We start from the raw sequence: 19,047 nt of genomic DNA on the forward strand, positions 1-19,047 counted from the left end.
TGAATAAAACTAAAAAAAAAAAGACCATACCCTTTTATGTAATGATGTTTACTTTGAATTTATATTAGTTCACACAAACACTCCATCCATGCTTTTGTTCCGGCCCTCAGGTCCAGTTTAAGAACCCATTGTGGCCCTCGAGTCAAAAAGTTTGCCCACCCCTGTGTTAAACTATATAAATCTCTTTTATTTTATTAAGATAATCCCATTATTTTACTCCCTCATTCTGTTAATGTAGTGAAGAACATTTGATTTTCAAACACCAAATCTAATCTTGCTCCTGGAATAAATCCCATTTGGCAATGATGTATATCCTTTTCTCATATTGCCAGATTGATTTGCTAACATTTTTTGTTGTTGTCGTTAATCCTCTCCCAAGGATATTTTTTCCCATTGATTTTTTTAGCGAGAATGGAAGGGAGGGGGAGAGACAGAGAGAGAAACACAGATGTGAGAGAGACACATCCATTGGTTGCCTCATGCACATGCCACAAGCCACAAGCCACAACCAGGGCTGAGGATCAAGCCTGCAACCAAGGTGAAGTGCATGCCCTTGACTGGAATGGAACCTGAGACCCTTCAGTCCATGGGCCAATGTTCTAACCACTGAGGTAACCGGCTAGGGCTGCTAACATTTTTAAAAGGATTTTTATGCTTCCGCTTAAAAGATATTTGATTGTGATTTGCCTTTATCGTAATACTGTTTGGATATTGAGATTATACTGGCCTCTTTAAACAAGCTGCAAAGTGTTTCCTCATTTTCTAGTTGCTGGGAGATTTTTCTAAGAATGATATTTGTTCTATAAGTGTTTTACAGAATTAAAACAGTAAAACTAATGGCAACTATTCCAGGGGTGGGCAATCTTTCTTCTGCCAGGGCTATTTGGATATTTATAACATCATTCACAGGCCATACAAAATTATCAACTTTAAATTAGTCTGTTATATTTGGGCAAACATTTAATTAACTCACCCCTAATGTCTTGGCAGGGCCAGACCAAATGATTTCACGGGCCTCATCCAGCCCTCGGACAGGACGTCCCCCACCCTGGATTTAGGCATCCCAGTCATCAGCCAGGTTAGATCAGCCATCAGTTAATCAACACCCACCTTTAATTGAGCCTTGTCAAGATCAGCAGATATGTCTAACTGTACCACAGCTATCCCCAGATGTCTAAGCGACTGCTGTATTTTTTTAAATATATTTTTATTGATTTCAGAGAGGAAGGGAGAGGAAGAGAGAATTAGAAACATCAATGATGACAGAGAATCATTGCTTGGCTGCCTCTTGCATGCCCCCATACTGGGGATTGAGCCCACAACCCGGGGGAGCAAGAATCGAACTGTGACCTCCTGGTTCATAGGTCGACACTCAACTACTGAGCCTTGTTAGCTGGCAACTACTGTATTGTTGTTATTTTTTAAAAAAGGACACCCATTAAGAGAGCAAAATGGCAAGACACAAGCTGTGAGATAACAGGGCAATACATTTATTCTACTCCAAAAAGGATTGTATTTACCAGTAAGTAAATAATTCCTACAAATCAAGAAAAGCAAGCCAATTAAAAACTAGATAAAGACTTGAAATAGTGTATCATAAGAGAATACAAAAATGGCCAATAAGAGTATCAGAAAGTGTGCGACATCATTAGTCATGAGGAAATGGTAATACACGAAAAGGTGTAACAGTACCAAGCACTGACCAGGATACAGAGCAATTAGATGTAGTTAATTGGAGTGTAAACTGGTACAACCATTTTGGAAAACTATTTGGCTGTATCTATTAAAGCTAAATACATGAATGCCTTATGACCTAGTATATGTATATATGTGCATTGTATATATGATATACAAATACACATACGCACACGTATGGTATATACTTATCTATAATAATAAAAGCGTAATATGCTAATTAGACCGGACATCCTTCCAGACGAAGCCGGGGCTGCAAGGGAAGCTCGGATCCCAGGTGCCAGAGGGAAGCCAGTGCCGGCAGCCGGGGGAAGGAAGGCCTTAATCTTGCATGAATTTCGTGCATCGGGCCTCTAGTCCTATATAATAAAACCCTAATATGCAAATTAACCACACGGTGGAACGACTGGCCAAATGACTGGCCACTGACCACCAGGGGGCAGACGCTCAGGAGCTGCCCCTGGGTGGTCAGTGCGCTCCCACAGGGGGAGCGCCACTCAGCCAGAAGCCAGGCTCACGTCTGGCAAGCACAGTGGTGGTGGTGGGAGCCTCTCCCGCCTCCGTGGCAGCGCTAAAGAACAGCGAGCCAAGCGGTAAGGAGCAGCGAGCAGGCAGGCAGTAAGGAGCAAGGAGTCCTGGACTGCGAGAGGGATGTCTGACTGCCAGCTTAGGTCCTGGGGGAATTGGGCCTAAGCCAGGCTGAGGGACCCCCCCTCCCCCGCCCAGTGCATGAATTTCATGCACCGGGCCTCTAGTGTATATATATGTATGTGTGTGTGTAATGAGTTCTTACATCAACAAAAAACATGTAAAAGAATGTTCATAGCAGCTTTATTCATAAAGCCCAAACTGGAGACAATCCAAATGTCCAACAGTGAGAAGATATATATTCTCACAATTGAGTTTTACGCAGCCATAAAAATAAACTATTTATAGCTACACACAATATAAATGAATCTCACAAAGTAATTTTGAAATTACACAAGAATGGATGGTAAAAATGACACTTTTTTTTTTTACTATACTATACTTTTTGTTATTTTAGAACACTCTATTTATAAAAAAAGTTTGCTGTAAAACAGTATACTGTGTTACATTAGTAGAGCCTTATACATATCATGTTTACTGCATCTCTTGACTGATCATTTTCTCTTGTGCTTGATTTAATCTCATGTTTTATAAATTGTGTTTTATAAACATTATAAATTCATAAGTATTATAAGTATACAGTAATGGCTTAGGCTTTCATTCACTCACCACTCACTCACTGACCCACACAGAGTAACTTCCAGTCCAGCAAGCTCCACTCATAATAAGTGCCCTATACAGGTATACCATTTTTTATCTTTTATATAGTATTTTCCTGTACCTTTTCTATGTTTAGACATAAAATACTTACCATTGTGTTAACAACTGCCTACAGTATTTAGTACAGGTTTGTAGCCAAGGAGTAATAAACTATACCATATAGCCTAGGTGTGTAGTAGGCAATACTATACTTTCGACTTTGCATAAATACACTCTAAAATGTCCACACAATGACAAAATTGCCTAAGTGCATTATTAGGTGTATAGTTATTTGTGTATGTGTATACACAAATCTATCAAGTTGTACATTTAAGATTTGTATATTTTACTTATATTAAAAATATATTTCACTAAAAAATAAAATGAAAAATATTCTGAAAAAAAATCTATGAAGGTGAGGGATAGTGAAAATATGGTGTCTCATGCATTGCTGGTAGAAGAGTAAATTAGAACAGCTTCTATGATAGATATTTGGCAGTTAGTTATCAATATTACAAATATACATATCTTTTGACTCAGCAAATCCACTTCTAGGAATCCATCCTCAGAAATACCTGCACATGTGTAAAATGTATGTATAGAGCAATACTGGCAACTTTTTATTAGTAAAAGATTGGTAAGAATTTAAGTGTCTGTCAATAGTTACCAAAAAACGACCCTGTGGGATATCCTTACGCTGCCTACACATCCTTAAAGAGTGAGGAAATCTGTTATATATTAATATGGGACAATCTACAAGTATATTATTTGGCTAAAAACCAAGATGTAGAATAGTGTGAAAAAAGAAAAAAAGATTATTATCTATGTGCTGTATACATATACATATGGGATATCTGTGAAAGGATAAAATGGATTGTCTTTGGGAAGGAGAATTGTTTAGCTGGGAGACAAAGACAGAAAAGACTTATTAATTATAAATCTTTCTGAAAACCATACAAATATAGGGCAATTACTATTTTAAAAATTTTTAAGTAAAAGAGTACAAAAGCAAATATTTTAGCATCGGGAGTGTAGAGATTTTAAGATTTTGGTATACGCTCTTTTTTTATTTGTAAGTATAAATGTTTAAAATAAGCAGTGAGAATGCAAGCAATTTTAAGGAACTTACCCATACTGTGTTGTTGTCAATACTGCACCTCTTTTTTCCTTTTCAAGTTTTAACTTCTTCTTCCTTTCAATATTGGCCAGAGTTGGGTAGTTTCTACAAAATAAAGTTTAAAAAATTATAAAAAGACTTTTAGAACATAACTTTAAGTACACTATCAAGCAATTGCTGTATTTATCAATCTTGGCTTAAGGACTAACACGATAAATAATAATTTATATAAACCTTCATATAAAATTTATATACACCTTTAGTTCCTCCTTCTAGAACCTTTTTAAGGGGAAAACAGTCGACTATAACAATGCTACTCAAAGTGTAGACCAACTGTGAGTCCACAAATTTTGTTACCAGTCTGTGAGTAGGTAAGGAGCTTTACACTAAAATTTAAATCAAATATATCACACATTGTGCTCAAACTGGTCCAATTCATCTATTTGGTGTGTACGTACCTGTAGAAAAAAATATGTAATCAGTTATGCAAATACATAGTAGGAACATCCAAAGTTATCATGATGAAGAAGAGACTGTTCTCAAAAAAGATAGTCCACCAGGTAGGATAAGAAAAGCACACAAATAGCTTTAACAAAGGGCAAAATATAGTAATTACCCCCAAAGAATATAAAGATTGGAGGGTGGAAGAAAAGATCATATTGAGCTAGAGAAATCCAGAAAGAAAGGAACATGAAAGAAATTGTCTTAAATGGTGTTAATCGACAGAAATCAGAAAGAAAAGCTTTTGAGTGTTCTAAGCAGAGCAAACAATGCAGACTAACCAAGGCCTCAGAAAGTATGAGAGAGATCCAGGGAATGACAAGTGGTTCGTTCTGTATGAAACATAGTTACAGGCAATCAGACCAGATAGAGAGGCTGAGGCCAAAATGTGCCTTCACTGGAAGACTAGAAAGTTTGTATTTAATTCAGTGGAGATGGGGAGCCACTGCAAGTTATGAACAGGGAGAGATATGTACAAGGCAGTGATTAAGATTAAGTTTGACAGCAGTGTGCAAGATAAAATGCTCTGACAAAGCTTTCTTTGTTCCTTGGCACAGTTGTGTAGAGATGCAGGAACCAAACTCTGGTGGTGAAAAGAGTAGATCTTACAAGTATAAAAAGCACAGGAGGAAAACACAAACAGATCTCTACCACTCAGCCAAGCTGCTCATTAGAGAATTTTAAGAAACATCAACAAATCTTATTCTGGCATTGTTTCTACCTCTTCCTTTTTTATTTATTTTTTGTTAAAACCTGCATCACTGACTTGAGTAACACAGCCAATATGAAGCCTATTGTTTGGCCACGTTGGAAGATAAGAATTGAAATGACATTAAGTGGTAAACTAATCAGAAAAAAGGCAATGAATTTCAATGAGGACAGTGCAAAGCAATCTATTCGGCTAAGAAAAATAAACTCCATAAATAAAAGATGATGAATACACAAGCTATAAATAAACATAAGAGGAAAAGATCAAGGTCATAAGGAGATAAAAATCTGACAGCCAGTCAGTACCATAAGACTACACTTTTAGAAAGCAAACATAATCTAAGGTTATGTGAAATGGCCTCTGGCACATGTTCAAGCGTGAAATCTTCCTCTCACGATATTCCAAAGTGGTTAGAAACTCCCGGCACTGTGTCCAGTTTCGTATTTCTAAACTGAAAAGGAGGGTTGAGGAAAAATAAAACTTGGAAGGGATTCAGAAGGGACTCAAAGATGATTAGCAGGATAAAAAATAAAACCTCTGAAGAAAGATGAAAAGAACTGGAATTATTTGCAGCCTTTAAAAGAGGAAGATACGTGACAATAAACAATCTCACAGAGAGGATGGTAGCTTTTTCGATCTGAAGAGAGAATATACAAAAGCAGAAACAATGAGAAAAGAGGTGATAACTTTCACAGGCCCCAGTGTCTAGGCATATAACTCACAGCTACTCAACACCCTTCATATCTCTGAAATTCACTTATTCATACTACTTATGTTTCCTCATCATTTTTCTTCTGAGTACTGCAGACCCTTCACATGTTAGGCCATATGCTAAACAGTAAGATGTGGTACTTGAGTGTACCATATACACACAAGCAGATGCTACTTAAGAGATTTTCAATAACGAAGAATGTAAATGTTTGTTATAGCAAGTGGTTTAGGTGAGATGTGAAATGAATTCCTTATATGAGACATCAAGAAATTGTGGAAACTCCTTTGGTGGAAGTCTTTTTAAAAAGCTCACTTTCTCTTTCTGGCATATTCAAGTATCACTTTCCTAAAGATAAGGGATCTTTCAATATCCCTTGCAAAGCTATAAGATTCTATTTTTCAGTGCTTAAATTAATAAAATCTTGGCCCCAAATTTATACCATTCTTATTTACACAGAACCTAGAGACTAAAGACTAAGGAAAACAAGGGTATTAGAAAGCAAATTATCCCAAAACAGGAATACAGAAATATAAGACAGAGTTACACACACAACAATCAGGAAGCCGCTCCTGCAATGTAATACTGAGATATAAGAATAAAGATAAGCCTGGAGCTTTGATGAAGTTAGAACCACAGGGCAGGTTCCTAAGTACAACTGAATTAACCAATTCAAACTCTGTTGAAAAATATCACAAACTGTCTTACACTGCACAATTACGTACAGATAAAACTTAGCCCAATATCTCCTGTTAAAGAGTGGATATTACGAAGTTATAAACACTGGAATAAGTGGTATTTTCACAGTTGGTTTCTCTATTTTTATCTGCTAAAATCTCTTTTCTTCCTGTACTTCCATCTTTCCTCAATACCCCAAGAGGAACTGGCCCTGAAACCATAAGCCCTTTTTCTCTCTTCTTCCTGATTCATTTCATCTCACCTCTTTACCTTCTCTTTACACCTCCAGTGACAATCCTTAAGCACTAGAGTCAATAAATGGGCAAACTTGTGCCAACCATAATTTTAGCATACATCATTCTGGTTACATTATGCTCTAACTCTTTTCCTTATCCCCAAATCACCACCCACTTAGTGACTTCTCCTCTAATCCTGTTCTCTGTAAAAACACAATTCCTCTTTACTCTCACTGACCCACAAATGCGTCAACACAAGCCCTACAACTATATTTTTATTTCAAAGTCTTTCTGAACTTCAAAAAAATGTAGCATTCTTTAGGAGCAGACACCCTCTGCTGGAATTCTGAAATAATTGGGGACACAATTTCAAAGGATTTCTTGACCTACAGCAACTACTGAAATAAACGTCACAAAACTACGCCACCTAGTGGATTCCCATCTGCTGTAAAACATGTCTCAGTGTTTCTAAAATAGAGGCTTAGGAGATAAACCTCTACCACTCATTTTCTCTAATGCCAAGTCACACAGCATTTCTACTTCATAGGTCAGGAATTAAGAACTGGTTTGTTTTTGGCTTTTTTTGCAGGTTAGTTGTGGAACGTGGTCTTTCTTTCCTGCCTGTCAAAAAATACAATGGCTTCCTCAGAAAGAATATAGCTCTTACAAGAAAGATAAAATTCAAGACATAAGGACTATTCTGCCATATCAATGTGAAATGTACTCTTTTTAGTTCAAATAACATTTTTTTAAGTTGAGGGTAATATAAATTTTAAAAGTAAATATATTTTCATAATAGGTTTTTGAAAAACTACTAGTGGAGAGAATATTAGTGTATTTTTGAGAAATCTATCAAATATGCCAAAAGAAATGTTTATCATACTTTTTACTAATAAAGTACACTTATATAAATAATTTCTGACTATGTTAAAGAGCAAGTGGAAAAACAAGATATGGAAGAACTTCAGATGAATTCGGCAAGCACCAAAAGACAATTTCAGAACACTTTGTTAGAAAGCAATATTATAGGTATGAGTAAACTTCATCCAAAATTGTCATCCTCATTCTCTTTAAGCATTTTATAATTTCACAAATCTGTAACCTCCTTATTCACTCCTAGGTGCTGCCCAGTCTTCTTCCAAGTTACTCTGTTCACTGTCATAGTGATACCTTCAGATTACATTCCAGAAACTACAACTAGTCTCTCTCCCCTCTACCCCCACCTATCCTACACAAAAAGAATCACCAATAAGCATACTAAACACTTGCTCATCTATCACTTATTCAGAATAGAGCTGCTTTCAAGTATCTCTTAGAGCAGTGGTTCTCAAACTTCCTAATGCCGCGACCCTTTAATACAGTTCCTCATGTTGTGGTGACCCCCAATTTCATTGTTACAAATTGAACATAATTAAAGCATAGTGATTAATCACAAAACAATATGTAATTATATATGTGTTTTCCGATGGTCTTAGGCGACCCCTGTGAAAGGGTCGTTCGACCCCCAAAGGGGTCGCAACCCACAGGTTGAGAACCGCTGTCTTAGAGTTTTAAAATTCAACAATCCCACCAAGCACTTAGGCAAATGTTACTCCCTCTTCTCCCCTTTCCTTTGTTTAGGACTATTCCATCAACTTTGCTGTCACTAAAGGTGGCCAAGAAACCTACTTCAATGAGAGCTACACGGAAGTCTCCTGGTTGGAGCTAAAAACAAAGCTATTGTTTTCCTAATGCATAGGGGCAAACTGGGCTATGGGTGCCTTTTGTCTTTTTCTCTTCTTTCTGCCTAGAAAGTGGACTTAATATTTGGATATGCCAAAACCGGTTTGGCTCGGTGGATAGAGCGTCGGCCTGTGGACTGAAGGGTCCCAGGTTCGATTCCGGTCAGGGGCATGTACCTTGGTTGCGCACACATCCCCAGTGGGAGATGTGCAGGAGGCAGCTGATCGATGTTTCTCTCTCATCGATGTTTCTGGCTCTCTATCTCTCTCCCTTCCTCTCTGTGAAAAATCAATAAAAATATATATTTAAAAAAAATATTTGGATATGTGGAAATTCCTGGTGGACATGAAAATGAAACCACCTACTAAGGAGTAACAAGAAAGAGACTGTGCCTAATGGTGCTGCTGAGCAGCAACAGTAGCTCTGGACTTTTTCTACTTGGGGAAAATAAACATCTTTGTCTAAGCCACAGTAGTAAGGTTGCTGTTCCATTTATTGGAGCACAATCTTAACTGATACAAGCACCACTGCATCCTAGCCATCCTATGTACTGTGAATGCTTTCCGTGCCCAACTAGGCATCTCACGATTTTAAACCTCACCTCCTAAAAGCTTTGGCAGTTTCTTATAAAATTAAACATGCTTATCATATGACCAACCAATACAACTCCTAGGTATTTACCTAAGTCAAATAAAAACCCACGCTCTAAACAAAAATATGAACATCAGTTTGTGAAAGCTTATTCGTAATCATCAAATACTGGAAACATCCTAAATGTTCCTCAACTGGGAAATGGATAAACAAACTGTGGTATATTCATATATGTGACACCCATATGGGACAGAACAATAGCGATAGAAAGGAATAACCTACTGCTACATGCAACAACAGAAATGAATCTCAAATGCACTGTGCTAAGTGAAAAAGACAAATTCAAAAGCTACAGACAGTATGATATCATTTATATAATGTTCTGCAAAAATACAAATAAGAACAGAAAACAGATCAGTGGTAGCCAGGGACTGAAGGTTGGGGGAGAAGTCAACCACAAAGGCGATAAGGGAATGTTTTGGGGTGACAGAATACTATTCTTTATCTTCACTGTGGTGATTACACAGATATACACATTTGTCAGAACTATGCATTCAAGAGGGGAGTTTCACTGTATGTATAACATACCTTAAAATAAATGGAGAGGAGGGGGCAGGAACTAGACCTCTTACAAGAAACCTTTCAAAATGAATTGATGACCTGCCTTCCAGAGACTCCAAGTATCCCTTGACCAGACATTATTATCCCTACACTAGAGGCCTGGTGCATGAAATCTGTGCATGGGCGGGGGAGGGTCCCCCTAAGCCCAGCCTGCACCCTCTCCAATCCAGGACCCCTCGGACATCCCTCTCACAATCCTGGACCTAACCACTCACCTGCCTGCCTGCCTGCCTGATCGCCCCTAACTGCCCCTCTGTCAGCCTGATCACCCCTAACCACCTCTGCCTGCTGGCCTGATTGCCCCTCACTGCCGCCCCTGCAGCCTGGTCGCCCCTAACTGCCCCCCTGCCGGCCTAATCACCCCTAATTGCCTCTGCCTGCCGGCCTGACCGCCCCCAATTGCCACCCCCCCTGCTGGCCTGGTTGCCCCCAACTGCCCCCCCTGCCGGCCTGGTCACCCCACGCAGCCTGCTGCTCGGTCATTTGGTTGCCCCTCACTAACCCTCCTGCCAGCCTGGTCACCTCACACAGCCTGTTTGGTCGTTCGTTCGGTTGCGATGGTCACTTAGGCTTTTATATAGATAGATGGCTAAACTTAAAAATGCTCCAGTTGTCTATAATCTCATGGGCACATCATGTACAATGATCCTACATCTCATGAGTGAGAGTATTCAAGGCAAAAGTCTACACCTATCTACTTTCAGTTACCTTGGCCATATATAGTAAAATCTTTGCCTTTCCAAATACTGAATGTTTACCTCTAATTTTCAAGATAAACTATTGTCAAGAAAATATTCAAAGATTTCATAATATAACATAAATGCAAGGTTTGCTGAGATTTTTCACTAACATTAGAAAATCAAATTAGTCTTCTATCAGGGACTTTATATAAACACATGATACCCAAGCTAGTTTGTATCTTAAAATTCCTCAGTTTCTCTAACAGATTTTTTTCCCATTAAAGCACTAGTTGCACAACACCACAAGGGGGCATAGTTCACACACCTCTGGAGAAAGCTACTTTAGAAAGTACTGCATTCAAATACAATCAATTTGATTTGTCTCAATGATTGTCCAATGTAGTGAGAATTTAATGTTCAAAACCACAGCCATTTAATTAGTATTAGTTATATTACTAATTTACAACCATAATTATTAATCAGATAAACACATTTCTGCCCAATTTCTATTTTTTTCTTTTGACCAATACAAAAGTTTAACAAAAGTTCAATATGAAAATGGACAGGACTCAATTTTTATATTGTAATAAAACAAGTGCTGTGGAGAGGGAACATGTGGAAGCAGTTGATTTCTCTGGTGAATATAGCCATTTATACTCATTCCAAGACTTCTAACATTTTCTCATATTACCACCATTCCAGTATTGTTCTGTTGCATCTCCACACATTAATCTATCACAAGATTCCCGCAATATTCCTTGGACATGTCTGCCACCATTTGATTTCAACGATAACTTCTCGTCTATACATTTTTTTAACTAGGGAGGGCGAGCTTTGCTCATGGTGTCTAAATGAGCTGTAAGATACTTCCAAACAAAATGAATTCATGGGCTCTCTTCTGCCCAATTTCTTTAAACATAACAAAAGTATAGTTTAAAACATGAATTTAACATGTTGCTCAATGGTTAGAGTGTCGGCCCTTCGCACCAAAGGATCATGGGTTTGATTCCCGGTCAAGGGCACATATCTGGGTTGCAGGTTTGATCCCTGGCCTAATCGGGGCACGTGCAAGAGGCAAACAATAGATGTGTCTCTCTCACATCAATGTTTCTCTTTGTCTCTCTCTCTCTCTCTGTCTCCCTCACGTTCTCTCCCTCTCTGCAATTCTCTAAGAAATCAATAGGAAAAATAACCTCAGGTGAAGATTAACAACAACAAGAAGTCTCAGCAAGATTTCTCCAACCACTTACTTATATGTACCAAAATAATATCTATGGCACTATGGAGTATAAACAACCATGTAAAAGATAGTTCTTACATTTGTAAAGCCTATAAGTCATTTTTAAAAAATATATATTTTTATTGATTTCAGAGAGGAAGGGGGAGGGGAGAGAGAGATAGAAATGCCAATGATGAGAGAATTGGCCACCTCCTGCATGCCCCCCCACTGGAGACCGAGCCCGCAACCAGGCATATGCCTTTGACTGGAATCGAACCCGGGACCCCCAGTCCACAGGCCAACGCTCTATCCACTGAGCCAAATCAGCTAGGGCAGTGGTCGGCAAACTCATTAGTCAACAGAGCCAAATATCAACAGTACAACGACTGAAATTTCTTTTGAGAGCCAAATTTTTTAAACTTAAACTATATAGGTAGGTACATTGTTATTAACTTAATTAGGGTACTCCTAAGGCTTAGGAAGAGCCACACTCAAGGGGCCAAAGAGCTACATGTGGCTCGCGACCCGCAGTTTGCCGACCACGGAGCTAGGGCCTATAAGTCATTTTTTAAAAAGATACATTTGCAAAGTTCATCAATAGGAGCACAATATAGCTTTTCTAAATTAAGAGGCAGAGCAGCTACCAGATACCTTATTCAAAGAAGGGCAAGATATTCTTGCAGACAGATGAGGAAAACTATCCCCAAAGTGGCAGGACTTCAGCTGGGCTAAAGCAATGAGCAGAACTTGAAAGAGAGAGGAGGTATGATTTTCTAGAAGCAACAGCTTGAGCAAAGTCATTATTTTTAAGTACTCAGCCTTGCCACAGTAAGAGAAAGTTATTTCACTAGTTCTAAACTCTTTACTCACTTTCTTCTTTCTTCTCTCCATCTTGCAATCTCCTCTGGAGTATCTAACTTGATCTTCTTCATACCAGGAGCATGCATCTAGGGGGAAAAAGCCTGCTGAACATCAGGAAGCTTATATATGCTTTAGACTACTAGTAAATCTCAACATTATGGGGGATAATGGAGACTCTATACCCCAAAATTTAAAACTAAGTAAGTGGGTTTTATCCATCCTTACTATGACTTTTCCTTTAAAGAATGACCTGTATATTTAGACTAGAGGCCTGGTGCACAACATTCATGCACTGGGGGGTGGAGGGGTTTTAGGGGGGTGTCCCTCAGCCTGGCCTGCTCGCTCTCTCAGTCCAGGACCCCTCGGGGGATGTCCGTCTGCCGGCTTAGGGGAGCAGGCCTAAGCCGGCAGGCGGACATCCCCCAAGGGGTCCTTAGCGCTGCTGCAGAGGCAGGAGAGGCTCCTGCCACTGCTGCTGCACTCGCCAGCCATGAGCCCGGCTTCTGGCTGAGTGGTGCTCCCCCTGTGGGAGCGCACAGACCACCAGGAGGCAGCTCCTGTGTTGAGCATCTGCCCCCTGGTGGTCAGTGTGCATCATAGCGACCAGTTGTTCCACAGTTTAGTCAATTTGCATATTAGGGTTTTATTATATAGGATAAGTGCTATTGATAAGAAAAAAAGGAGTAACATAATTTTGGTAACAAAGTAAATGCATCCACTTTTCAACTGACATTAAAGACCCAAATTAATGACCTAACAACCAAAATTGAGGGAAGTAGCTAAAGAAATAATGAATACACAAAACAATTTGAAGAAGCATGGTGTAGAAAAACCACCATAGAATTTGGAGTTAAAAAACTCAAATGCAAGAATCCGTTTCTGAGGACGTGGGCAAATCATTATTTTATCTCTTAAATGGGGCCAATATTTATCTACTTTACATAGTTGTTTGTGAGGATAAAATTGATTAATAGATGTAAAATTGCCTTACAAAGTACTGCATAAATGTTAGTTATTATTAAGCTATGTAAAATGAAGAGCTATTGAAGATAATAGATCAACGAAATGAAAAGAGCACATATCGAAAAAACACAAAACCACAAGAACTTACATTTCTCCAATGGAATTGGACAATCTTCTCATGTGCACTAAAAGAGCAATCTACTTCCGGACACTGTAAAAATTAAACAAAAAAGATTATTCAATGTTTTCTATGTTAAATATACCCATTACTACATATACAGCCGTCTTCTAGTCATATTACATAGTTATCCCATCTATATGGTGTTGTCACTCATAGTTATGTCAATAGCAAAACAAAGATCACTTCAGAACAGAGTTATTTAAAAAGAAATGACAGCCCTAGCTGGTTTGGCTCAGTGGATAGTGTCAGCCTGTGGACTAAAAGATCCCAGGTTCGATTCCAGTCAAGGGCACATGCCCAGGTTGTGGGCTCGATCCCCAGGAGGGAGCGTGCAGGAGGCAGCCGATCAATGATTCTCTCATCGTTATGTTTCTATCTCTCTCCCTCTCCTTTCCTCTCTGAAATCAATAAAAATATATTTTTTAAAAGAAATGACATTTTCAAAGTATATAGTACAGTAATACGTATTATTTACTTTATTCCTAAAAGTGAGGGGCATTTCTATAACCTCAAAGAGAATCTTTTCCAAACTAAGAACTTTCTCTTTAATTTTGCTTCTCAAATATTCTGGTTAAAAAAAAATTTTTAAGTACTTAATAAGATCCAGACCATACTTAGAGTGTGATGGGCCATGGCAAATTAGAGTGTGATCAATGGTCAAGGGCAGCCTTAAAAGGAAAAGAACTTACAAAGGTGCACAGAGCAACTGGAGGGGAGAACCAGCCCTCTTACAAGGCAGAGGCTCCCACACATACTGACAGCTGCCAGACTGTCCTTACCTCTTCCTGAAGCAGTGGGCTCTCCACCCTCAAACTGCAAATCCCAGGGTCACTGTCCCAATTTGTCAGGTCATCAAACATTTCTATGAACTATAAGCTTTTAAGGAATAGAAGCACAGAATTTCTACCAAATAATACCCATTTTGTTAAAATTATTTCAGGATAGCCTAGCTGGCATGGCTCAGCGGTTGAGCATCAACCTATGAACCAAGAGGTCACAGTTCAATTCCTGGTTGGGCCACATGACGGGGTTGCAGGCTTGATCCCCAGTGGGGGGCATGCAGGAGGCAGCCAATCGTTGACTCTCTCTCATCATTTGTTTCTATATCTTTCACCCTTTCCCTTCCTCTGAAATCAATAAAAATAAAAAAAAAAACTACCTTCATATGTTCAGACATGTGTTTATCATATTTTTCTTGATTTTTGAAACCACGATCACAGGTATCACAAAAATAGTGGAAAACTGGTTCTTTTCTTTTCTGCAAACGAAAATGAAGAGGCATTAGGCTTTAGATGAAAAATCTTTCATCGGTAATAAAAACAGAACTATCCTTCTAGTAATACATACTTTGATTTTTCACATAATCTTTATACATGGAAGAGACTCCTGAATATATTACTAATAAAGGGATAATGCTGTTTCTTTTCTTTTAAGCAAAGGTATTAGGACAAGTCAGGCACAACAAAAAATTTAAATCTGAGTAGAGCTAATATAAACAGTGAATAGCCTTAGCTGGTTTGGCTCAGTGGATAGAGCGTCGGCCTGTGGATAGAAGGGTCCCAGGTTTGATTCTGGTCAAGGGCACATGCCTGGGTTGTGGGCTCGATCCCCAGTAGGGGGCATGCAGAAGGCAGCCAATCAATGATTCTCGCTCATCATTGATGTTTCTATCTCTCTCTCCCTCTCTCTTCCTCTCTGAAATCAGTAAGAAAAAGTGAATAGCTTACAAAGTGGTAACCTAATTAAGACTTAATAGAGCATATATCAAGATGATCTAGAAATAAGTATTTAGTGTAAAAAAAACAGCATTTCATCTTTTAGAAAAAAAAAATCATATATGTTTAAAACTACAGTAGGGGAAAAAAGAATTATTTAGGTAAAGATTAGTTATTTTTATACCAATTTTTCTATTTTATGCTTAAATGTAAAACAAAAAATTACAATGAAACTCTATAGGGAATATTTCATGTTGAGATGTTAATAAGTATAGTATAGTTTTTCACAATATTTTGTTAATATTAGCTACATATTTTCATGCCAAAATAAAGAATCTTATTCAACTAATAACATTATTTATATACTTTAGAAGTTGAAAGGCCAGATTGTAAACATCAGAATAAAGCAAGCCCATTTTAAAACTTGGTTTCTGAACATAACCAAGAGTTGTTCCTCCTTAAAAAACATTCAAAAGATTTTTAATTCCATCACCCCTACGAATCTTCTAGTAATATTCATATATAATTTATATATGTTTTACTTCATTGAGGTTTAATAACATTTACATTTATCTATAATCCTAATTCTCAATAATACTCCTGACACTATAATAAAATGAATTCAATGTTTCCTTTATCTATAATTTTTTCATTTATTTCTCAAAAAGATTTCACTTGAAATTTTTACTTAAGCTAAGATCCTTAAAGATCTTATTATAGCAAAGCTCCACTGTGTCAATAATGGGTGCAAAACACTAAGAGAGTTATGACAGAAGCACAGATATGGAAGAATAACATAGGGACCAAAGTGTTACATTCAAGAACATTTTAAAAAATACCTTTTTTTTATGTTTTCTACTGGGAGGGAAGTTGAAGTCAGTAAACTCTGCATCATATTGTTGTGGAAAATAAGAATGTTTAACTGAAAAACAAAAAGAGATCCATAAATGTTTGCAATGAAACAATTATTTAAAATTGTATTTGCTGTAGCATGTCACAAATACTTGAGTTAAAAAGTGGTAAACTGCACCTTCTAAGAATAGTAGTTTGAACAAATTATCAAAGATTAAGACTAGTCTATCAAATAAACATTTTTCCAATTAATACATGGTGGCAAGATTAAGTGTCCATAAATGCTTTAGGCATCTAAGCAATGGGCAAGCTAATCTGATAAAATTCAGATTATTTCAAACATTATGTGCAATAATGTAGCTATTTCAAACATTAGAAATGTAAACAGTAAAAACCCTTTTACAGCTCTTTCAACATCAATTTTACACCAGAAAACAACCTCGTGAAATACTTTTTCTCCTAAATTCTTTTCCTTCCCTATTGCCATGACTCAACTCTGAAGCCCTGATCTTTCACCCAGACTACTGTAACAGCCTCCCAAACTGTTTGCCAGTTTCTTCGAACAGACCCTGCACATTGACACCACAAAAAATAATCCCCCAATCATCACAACTCTACTCAAAATCTGCACATGGCTTCCTAGAGGCCTTCATGAGATCCTGGCATATTTTCTCACTCTTTCCCCATTCCTCCCACATACCCTGCCTCAGTCACACTAGAACACTGTAATCTTCAGAATTCTCTTTGTACTGACACCTCTTTGCCTCTGCCTTAAAAGTATCTCTTCCTAAACATCTCCCAAGACAATTCTTCCAAAAGCTGTTCCCAAAGCCTCAACACTCAGAAATCACCTTTTATATGCCCCCATCACCAGTCACACCGTATTGTGATTTACATTTATGAACCATCTCACCTGACTTAGGACTGCCTTAGGCACATTGATATTCCTAGCATTTGGCACAGAATAAACACTGATTTAGATTCAGTGTAATGTAAAAGGAAGTGTATGCAGAGTTGGAGAACAGTGAACAATATCATGTCTTTAAATATGATCTGTATGCTGATGACACCTAAACTTACAACTCCAGCCACAAATCTCCCCTGAAAGTACTAAATAGCTAACAGCCTATTCAACATCTCTACTTGACACACATATTTCTAACTCACTCCTGGTCTGCTCTCCAAATCTGCTCTATCCACATCCTCTCTAGTTGCTTGGCAAAAAAACTATTAAGTTATTCGTATCTCTTTACCTACAGCAAATGGTTTTGGTCCTACTCTACCTTCAAAATATATCTAGAATCACCTCCTGAGCCCCACCCTAAGCCCCACCCTGATCCAAGTCCCCAATATCTCTCACCTGGAAAACTGCAATAACTTCCTAACTGGCCTCCCTTTCATTCGATTCCTATTGGTAGTCACATTAATCCTTTAAAAATATAGATCAGCCGAAACCGGTTTGGCTCAGTGGATAGAGCCTTGGCCTGCGGACTGAAGGGTCCCGGGTTCGATTCCGGTCAAGGGCATGTGCCTGGGTTGTGGGCACATCCCCAGTAGGAGATGTGCAGGAGGCAGGTGATCGATGTTTCTCTCTCATCAATGTTTCTAACTCTCTATCTCTCTCCCTTCCTCTCTGTAAAAAATCAATAAAATATATTTTTTTAAAAATATATATATCAAATCATGTCACTCCTTTGCACTATCCATATCACAACAGTAAAAATCCAAGTCCCATCAACTACAAAGCCCTCACAGGTCTGTCCTATCCCGCAATTTTCTACAGGCTCATTCCTCTTTAGACACACGGATCTGTACAGCTCCTGCCTCGAGGCCTTTGCAGTTGTTCGTCCCACCTGTATCCCTATTCCCCCAGAAGTACCCCCGGGTCTGATCCTTCGCCTCCTTGACGTCTTTTCACAAATGTCACCTTCCTTAGGACTGACATTTAAAACTGCACTACCTATCCGTCTTTTCTTTATCTCCCTCCGTAGCACTCACTGCCTTCAAACACAACTTCATTTTGTCTGTTTTCCTACACCAGATGTTTCCTACCACATTCCCAGTTCCCGATACATAGTTGGAACTCCATAACCAACCGCTCAATTGAATGAAAACATTCCTGTCGGACCAATTGTGAGACATGCGTGATCAGACTCCCACGAGTGCAGCGCAAAATCAGAAGGGGCGGGGAAGGCAGAAAAAGTGAAGAGGGAAGAAGGGGAGAAGGAGGGGAAAGGCAGGGGGTGGCACGGGGGGAGCAGCAGCCTACCCGGGGTGTGGTGGGACGTCTGATGCGGAGGGAAACTGCTAGGAGGCGGTCTCCAGTGCCAAGATGTCGAAGCCTGGAAATTCCAGGAAGGCTGGCCGCTGATCTGAGGCTGAGCATCAAGGCGGACTGGGTGTCGAAGAGGTCTGGGTCCCGGGAAGAACCCGGGGGCGTCGAAGCGCGGGAGGGCGCCCCCGGTGTCCGTGGGGGGGCTGCGTATCCCGAGCCAGGCTCCCGACCCCGCGGCGGGAGGCGGCGACGACGGCGGCGGCGGCGGCGGCAACATGGCCCAGAGCATCCACTTGTGCTGCAGCGGGACCGGGTCGCTCAGAGGCCCCCAACGTGGGGATCCGCTCCGGGGCCGAAAACCACCCGCGGGAGTCACGAACCCGCTAGCCGGCTCAGCCATGCCACCTTCAGTCTGGGAGCCCAGCGTGCGAATTG

The 19,047-nt window shown here is 39.2% G+C and overlaps 1 protein-coding gene across 1 annotated transcript in view; it reads right to left on the bottom strand.

The window, feature by feature from the left end:
* The window catches only part of NUFIP1 (NUFIP1, FMR1 interacting protein 1), a 46,506-nt gene extending 27,465 nt beyond the window's left edge, over positions 1-19,041 (bottom strand). Inside the window, exons 1-6 of the mRNA XM_006083519.2 lie at positions 18,607-19,041; positions 16,325-16,407; positions 14,930-15,028; positions 13,738-13,800; positions 12,636-12,712; positions 4,112-4,204 (exon numbers count right to left, since the gene is read on the bottom strand). Of these exons, the coding sequence (XP_006083581.1) occupies positions 4,112-4,204; positions 12,636-12,712; positions 13,738-13,800; positions 14,930-15,028; positions 16,325-16,407; positions 18,607-19,012 (821 nt within the window). The 5' untranslated portion in view covers positions 19,013-19,041. The remainder of the gene's footprint in view (positions 1-4,111; positions 4,205-12,635; positions 12,713-13,737; positions 13,801-14,929; positions 15,029-16,324; positions 16,408-18,606) is intronic.
* Positions 19,042-19,047: the final 6 nt, after the last annotated feature.

The sequence above is a fragment of the Myotis lucifugus genome, unplaced genomic scaffold, assembly GCF_000147115.1.
Source record: "Myotis lucifugus unplaced genomic scaffold, Myoluc2.0 scaffold_7, whole genome shotgun sequence".
NCBI lineage: Eukaryota > Metazoa > Chordata > Mammalia > Chiroptera > Vespertilionidae > Myotis > Myotis lucifugus.